A 7,888-nucleotide genomic window follows, 5' to 3' on the forward strand; every position below is an offset into this window, starting at 1 on the left:
GATGGCTTACGAAGATTACGCTGTTTAGTGAATCCCCTTATTAAAATTTAATAATAATATTTCATTCATTATTTCATTTTTATGTGGTACAAAAAAGTTTGAACAAAAGCTAGGGTGCCTTTGCTGTCAATCAGCTGTTCTCGAGATCGGCGGACCGGCGGTCAAATGCAAAAAGAGTACGAAAGAGAGAGCCAAAACAAACTAGAAAAAGTAGTAGTCTCGTAAACGCCAGTCATGAATGAACGTGGTGACGACTGACGACAGTGTAGTAATGCGTAATTCCTCGGACGTGTTGTGTGTAGTCCTTTTAAAATTTAAATACCGTTGTAATTTGTGTTGATCTTTGTCCACATCCTGTGAAGGAGATAAGCCGCAAGAAAAAAATGTCGGAGCAGCAGTGCATATCGAAACACGTCAAATTCAGCGAAATAAGTGCCATTCTGGAGAAACTGAAGGGAGCCGGACCGACGTCATCGAGCAAGAAGGACGACATCCTTCGTCGGTACTTTGATTCGTTCGAACAGTTCCGGCGGGAGTATCGACAGAAGTATGGAGACAATGCTGTAAGCCTGCTGCTTCTCATATGTGTAAAGGATTTTATATTAACGAAATCTCTTTGTGTTCGCAGAAAACCAGCATCTTCCCAATCCTGCGCTTGCTCCTCCCAGCGGCCGACCGTGAGCGGGATTCCTACGGCATCCGGGTGAAAACTCTGCGGGATTTGTACATCAAGATACTCGGAATCAGCGAGTCGAGCATCGAGGCCCGGAAGTTGTCCGGCTTTGACGAATCGGGTACCGGTAGCAACGGGAATAGCGGCGACTTTGCCGACCGTATATTCACCCTGATGCGTGGTCGCTGTCCGAAGGAGTGCGATATGACCGTTTGGGATGTGAACGAGAGGCTGGACGCCATGGGTCAGCACTATCAGAACGGCCGTCGAACTAAAATACAGGATGAGCTGATTCGGATGGTGCAAGGAATGACCCAGCTTGACCAGAAGTGGCTGATTAGGATAATATTGAAAAACTTGCGACTGGGGATGAGTCAAACGAAACTGCTGGGGCTGTATCATCCCAAGGCAGGGGCACTGTTCGATAGGCTCAGTCATTTGTCCAAGGTTTGTGACGCAGTAGAGAGTGGCGAGGGTTTGGAAGAGATCGGGGAGCCTGGATCAGGGATGGCAGTGAGGCTCTTCAACCCTGTTAAACCGATGCTGTGCCAAAGAGTGGATTTGAAACTGGTCGATGGCATGCTAAAGAAGGACGAATACTGGTTGGAAACCAAAATGGACGGCGAAAGGTTCCAGATTCACAAGGAAGGCCAAGTGTTCAAATACTTTTCTAGAAATAGCTACGAGTATAGTCACGTTTTTGGAGAGAACCCAAACCATCCCGGTTCCACGCTGACTCCATATTTATCGAATCTGCTAACCGCGAGCGTTCAAAGTATGATTCTGGACGGAGAAATGATGGTGTTCGACAAACGCGAGCTAATCTATCGGGATAAAAGCGAGAACACGGATGTTAAGGCCATCAAAGCGGACAATCCGGAGTTGAGACCATGCTTCTGCGCCTACGATGTGCTATTCTTGAATGGGAAAAGCTTAATAATGGTGCCTTACGCGGAGAGGATTCGCCTCTTGAAAACGCTCATCAAGGAGAAGGTAGGATTCGTAACGATCTGCCATCGAGTTAAGGTGAAGAATGGCGAACATCTGGTGGAGCTGCTAAATCACGCCATCGATGCCCACCAGGAAGGGGTCGTTATCAAGAAAGAGAACTCGGCGTACAGTCCGAACGAGCGGAACGCCGGTTGGTACAAGATCAAGCCGGATTACATCGATAACATGGTTTCCGATTTCGATCTGTTGATAATAGGTAAGTCTGGCATAAAGGTAAATCCGAACAACTCTTACATTATTCCTGTTCAACCTGCGTCATTGTACAGGACTATTAGTGTCACAATTTTAAGTCTTGTCGACCCATAGGCGTAGCTAGGACCGCTGTTGAGGGGGGTGAACGTGGATCTAGATATTCCTCGAAAAAAAAACAGCCGGAGGGGTACGCTACCGGTAACGACCGCACAATGTATCGTTAAACCCTTTACTTTCCATGGTTGCTCTAGCTAGAGCACCATCGATATAATCATTTTTATTACTCGAAAATTCAACTTTGAGGCGATTGCGCCACCTCTAAATCTCAATATTTTTGGCTCAAACTTGGACGTTTATCTTTATATGTCATTTGGATCCAAAAGAGCTTACGAATTTCGGGTTTCAACAACTTTTGAAAAATAAGTCGCAGCCTACTGCTACAGGTATCTACGTGCGTTGCTTTCTAGGATTTCTTCAGGATTTCCTCAGAAATTTTTCAGCACTTCTTCTTGGGATTTCTGTCCTAGAATTCCTCAGATATAGATCCTTTGATTTCTTCAAGAATCCTTCCCCTTCAGGAATTCTTTCAGGGATTCCTCTTGAAAGTGCTCCAGTGGTTCTTCAAGGTAATCCTCCAGGAATTTCTCCTGGGAATGTATCAGCAATTATTCCAGGTATTCCTCCAGGCATTTCTCCTGGGACTCCTCCAGGAATTCCCCAGAGGTTTCTTCAGAAATTTCTGCAGGGAGTCCTCCCAGATTTCCTCTAGGAAATCCTCCAGGAATTCATCCAGGGATTCCTTCAGGATCTCTTTCAGGGTTAGCTCCACAAATTCATCAAGGGATCCACAAATTTCTTCTGAAATTCTTCCAAGATTTCCTTCAGATATTCCTTCAGGAATTCCTTTAAGAATTTCTCCACGGATTCATTCAGGAATTTCTCCGGGAATTCTACCAGAGGTCCTCCCAGAATTCCTCTAGAGATTTCACCACTAGGAATTTATCCAGGGATTGCTCCAGGAATTCATCCAGAAACTCCTCCAAGGATTCCCACGTCTCTTTTTTTTGCTACGCCAATGGAGCCTGTATGGACTAAAGCAGTCCTAGCTGGATTCGTGTCTGTACATCCGCAGGAGGAACGGCAAGACTGCGGACATCCACATTTACGTCGATCGAGAAAGAGTTCAAATCTGTCTTGAAGAGTCTGCAAGCAAATTTCACCGTGTCAAAACTCAGTGTTATCCGTCATTTCCTGGGAATCGAGGTGGAAACGCGTGAAGCCGGCTACAAGCTGAAGCAACCAGCATACATCCGGAAGCTCGTTCGACGGTTCGACATGGAAAATGCAAAACCTTAACAGGAAGGTTAGGATAGTGTGGGGCTGAGGCCGTCTTCTACTACAATAGTAGAAGCCAGGACTACTCTCTCCTCGACCCACTAAACACATTCCTATGGTCGCCAAACCCTACGTCTCTCCGGAACCACCAAGAAGGTATTGCTTCAGAGAGGGGCTAGTTCACACCGCACCCTCAAGGTTAGCTGCGTAGCCTGCAGCAACGAACATCGATGACTCGCTTTGGAGAGTCCATCACGGTAACATGCTGGCGCTTAGCCAGTTTCCCGAGTGGTCCTCACCACTCCCTTTGTCCTCGGAAGGCGGGCAGGGTCAACCCCGCCCGCGCCCTACTGCTGAGCGGACATCAAGAACTGATACCCACATGCAACCCGATCTGACCTGCCCGTAAGGAAAGATATCACTACCCTTCAGGCCCTATCAGATCCCGACCCCTTTCCAACCACGGGCTCGGATCCAACCCAGTAGACCGACGCCACGACAGCACCGCTACCGGGACTTCCTCTCCGCGGCCACTTAATCGCTGTAAGGGTCGATCTCGACCGCAGGGCACCGGTATGACCTACGAAGCCGACTTCGAACCCCTGGACCACCTCTTGTACTGCATCTGGACTAGCCATTCTCCGAGTCCACGCGCCACCTCCTCTGTAGCTCCCAGACGATATGGGTAATAGCCGTTAAAACGGCGTTCCAGCCAAACTTATCCCTACACATCCTCTGGACCAAATTGTCCGGCGTTGTGTCCTCCCCGCATGTGGCAAGCATGCGGTCACGCATTGTGCGAAAACGCGGGCACACGAACAAAACGTGTTCCGCCGTTTCCTGTAAACCATTGCACACTGGGCACTCGGGAGAATCCGCATGCCCGAACCGGTGTAGATACTGTCGGAAGCAACCATGACCTGTAAGGACCTGTGTCAGGAGGAATGTAACTTCCCCATGGCGCCTATTAATCCAACTATCTACCCTCGGTATCAACCTATGGGTCCACCTGGTGGAACTGTCCCACGCGCGCTGCCATTTGACCATAGAGGCCATCCTGGCAGTCCTGCGTATGCCTCTTGTGCCGCGCATTTCGAAGCACTCCATGTCCTCATTGATAAGAATGCTGATAGGCACCATACCAGTAATGACGCAGAGAGCGTCGTGTGACACGGTACGGTACGCGCTCGCAACCCGCAGGCACATAAGCCTGTAAGTACTTTCCAGCTTCCGTCGGTAGCATTCAGTACTTAACGCGGTGCCCCATGCCGGGCCGCCATACCTAAGTATGGACGTAGCAACACTAGCCAGAAGCTTGCGCTTACTGGCGTACACCGCAGAGCTACTGGACATCATCCGGGACAGTGCCGCAATAGCTGTGGAGGCTCTTTTACAGGCATAATCGACGTGGCTACCGAAAGTAAGCTTGTCGTCGATCATCACGCCCAAGTGTTTGACAGAGCGCTTAGACATGATAGTGCACTCTCCTACACTGATCTCCGTCTGCTGCGCCGATTGCATGTTGTTAACAACCGTCACCTCTGTCTTGTGGTGAGCCAACTCCAGATTCCTGGACCGCATCCACGCCTCCACAACCTTGATCGAGTGGTTGGTAGTCGACTTTACCTCCTCGATCGTTTCACCGTAGACTTCGAGCGTAATATCGTCGGCAAATCTGACAATCACCACTCCCACTGGGTACTCTAACCTCAACACCTCGTCGTACATGACATTCCATAACACCGGACCCAGGATGGAACCTTGCGGGACTCCTGAGGTTATGTGAAAGCACTTCCGACCCACCTCCGTGTCGTAAACTAGTACGCGATTCTGAAAGTAACTTCCGAGAATCTTGTACAAGTACTCTGGTATTCTCAGACGCAAGAGCGCATCGGCAATAGCAGCCCAACTGGACCCGGGATTAACTGAGTCTAATCGCTGGTCTGCTGTACGTAGCGGTTTAGACGAAGCCAGATAGCGCTGTCAGTCCACCGAAACGGAATTCTTTGCCCTATTCAAAGGATAGGATGCTGGACGAGAAGCTTACTTAAGGAAATCAAGTTTCCGATCACTTCTTTGTTCGTGATCTGCTAGAGAAAAAGATCATCAGTCTACACAATCTACGCTATTGTTCGAAGGAATCGATGCTTGCAGATGTTATGACGAAACCTCGACTGTAGAAGTTGCATTGGAAGATCGGATTGCGTCCGGATCTGTATGAGGTGGAGCATCATAACGAGTAGGAGCCATGCGTTCTGTCCGGCACATATCAGTCATAGTAGTTTTTCTCTAACCGTTAAACAGTGTAGTTTGAGTTTGAGTTACGTCATGTCTACTCAATCAAACAATGTCTATATTGGATTCTCTAAAAGATCCTGCACAAAATTTCCCAACTTCATTTTATAAGAATATCCTGATTCTAATAAGTGCTAATAACTAAGATCTATAAAATTGGATATTTGATCGAATTACTTCTTCCAATGTTCTGCTGAATATTCTTAGGAACGTCTCTTATAAGCCACCAACCTCTAGCTACGCCAATTCCTATGTTTCCAATTAAATATCTAACAAATAATTCAATTCTCTGCAGGTGGTTTCTACAACTCCAAACGCCAGTACATCAACACATTCCTGGTCGGTGTCATGGATGATCGCGACAAGGAAAACCCTATCTTCCTTGCTGCAACCAAGGTCGGTATAGGCCTCTCCATCGACCAGTGGAAGCAGTTAAACAGTTCACTCAGACCCCACTGGCAAGATGTTACAGCTAGAAAACAAGGCCGCACCACTGTCACCGAAGAACCGCCGGAATTACGGTGGGGTCAAACGCCACCGGACGTCTGGGTATATCCGAAACATTCCATCGTGCTGCAGCTGAAGGGCTCCGAACTGGTTCAAAGTACATCCTTTGCGACGGCCTACACGATCAGATTTCCTCGCATTACGGCCATCCGTAGCGATAAGGGCTTTTGCGACGTAACGAGCAAGGACGAGTACGATCAGCTCTGCTCGGCGAACACTAAGGTTGCCAAGCTGGCCAAACGGCATGTAACTGTGGATGATCTTACTCCGGGAAATGTAGATTCTTCCAACGGTAGGAAACGAAAAAAGTCATCCCCGCTGCAGCGCAACCGTTCCACGAGGCTAAACCTGAATCTGAATCACGTCGAGGAAACAGCGGAAGACCTCATCGACAATGTTTGTTCGGGGTTGGACTTCTGTGTCCTGAGTACCTCCAGAGGACAACCACCGATAGCCGAGCTGGAGAAGATGATACGGCGCCACGGCGGCCGGGTCGTCAAAAACCCCGGCCCAAAAACCTATCTCACGATCGCAGGTGATCGAACATTTTTGGTAGATCGAATTATCGACAGTCAGGTGTACAACGTGGCCACCGTTGATTGGCTTCTGCGAGCCCTGGGTGGTTCAGAGAAGAAGGACCAGTTACTACCGCTTAGGCCCAATGACATGCTAGCAGCTACCGGAAGCTTACGCGAGGAGATGTCCAATCATTTTGATCGGTTCGGAGACTCGCTCACGGCCAAGATTTCGAACGCCGAAGAAATGCGAGCACTATTGAAGCAGGTAACGCTCGACGATGGGCCCCTATCGACCCAGGAGCTGCAAGAAGGTCGAAGGAAAATTTTGGGCAAACGTTCCGGATTTCGGATATTTCAGGGACTGGTCGGGCAGTTGTATCAGGAAAATTTGAAGACCGACATCGACTTGTACCGGGCAAAGTTTCGGATGTTGAAGTTCATTCGAGAGGGGGGCCAGTGGCTCGCCGAATCTGGTTCGAAAGGAACAACACATGTGTTTGTGACGAAGAACGAGTCTTTAGATGAGGAGCATTTACAGCGCTGGGTAGACGGTTTTGCAAAGCAGAATCGAAAGGTAGATGTTTTGAACATTGATTGGATTGATTGTAGTCTGCGCGAGAAACGTACATGTGATGAACAGTTATATAGAGTTTTGTAAATCTGTGACAATGTTGTTGTTTTATACCTTGATCAGTATCTATCAGATTATATTTTATTCTAGTAGATGTTAATAATAATAAACTTATTGTTTTAATCATAAATAACAAATGGTGTACTACAATCCAAATGCCTACATATCAGTGGCCTGCTTCTACCTTTCATGTGGCAAGATTATAAACTTTCGGGAAAAACTACAAGAAGTTGTTAATGCAATGCCAGAGTCAAGAGTTATGTTAGGAGATTCAAATGCACACCATTTTGCTTGGGGGTTGTGACCGCTCAGACTCTCGAGGGCGGAATTCCTAGTAAAATTTCATAAGAAATCTCTTTAAAAATTGCTAGAGGAAATCTTAGAAAAATTTATGTAGGTATCCTTGGAAGAATGCCTGTAGAAACTTCTGAGCAAATTCCTGGCGTAATTCCTGGAGGAATTCTTGGATTAGACACAGCAGGAATTCCTGGAGAAATTCCTTGAGCTATTTTTTGGGTGAATTCTTGGAGCAATCCATGGGAGAATTCCGGGAGAAATTCCTGAAGAAATCTCCAGAGGAATTCTGGGAGGAATTGTTGGAGAAATTTCTGAAAAAAAAACATCCCTTGAGAAATTCCAGGAGGATTTCCTGAAAGAACTCTTGAAGGAATTTCTGGAGGATTTCCTGGTGGAATCTCTGGGAATATCCCTCGAAAAATTAATGGA

The 7,888-nt window shown here is 47.5% G+C and overlaps 2 protein-coding genes across 2 annotated transcripts in view; both read left to right on the forward strand.

The window, feature by feature from the left end:
* The window catches only part of LOC115256083 (DNA ligase 4-like), a 260,381-nt gene extending 253,081 nt beyond the window's left edge, over positions 1-7,300 (forward strand). Inside the window, exon 4 of the mRNA XM_062845210.1 lies at positions 7,106-7,300. The gene's annotated coding sequence lies outside the window, so the exon portion shown is untranslated. The remainder of the gene's footprint in view (positions 1-7,105) is intronic.
* Positions 207-7,300, forward strand: LOC109414084 (DNA ligase 4). Its single transcript, XM_062845209.1, has 3 exons — positions 207-563; positions 629-1,880; positions 5,802-7,300. Exons 1-3 carry the CDS (start codon positions 384-386, stop codon positions 7,187-7,189), a joined length of 2,820 nt encoding a protein of 939 aa, XP_062701193.1. The 5' UTR covers positions 207-383; the 3' UTR covers positions 7,190-7,300.
* Positions 7,301-7,888: the final 588 nt, after the last annotated feature.

This window comes from Aedes albopictus, chromosome 1 (genome assembly GCF_035046485.1).
Source record: "Aedes albopictus strain Foshan chromosome 1, AalbF5, whole genome shotgun sequence".
NCBI lineage: Eukaryota > Metazoa > Arthropoda > Insecta > Diptera > Culicidae > Aedes > Aedes albopictus.

Excerpts from the sequence above, each read along its gene's own strand:
- LOC109414084 (XM_062845209.1), top strand. The coding sequence starts at position 384 with ATGTCGGAGCAGCAGTGCATATCGAAACACGTCAAATTCAGCGAAATA. Across the intron at positions 564-628 it reads AGAAGTATGGAGACAATGCT|AAAACCAGCATCTTCCCAAT; the intron begins GTAAGCCTGCTG and ends TTGTGTTCGCAG. Across the intron at positions 1,881-5,801 it reads TTTCGATCTGTTGATAATAG|GTGGTTTCTACAACTCCAAA; the intron begins GTAAGTCTGGCA and ends AATTCTCTGCAG.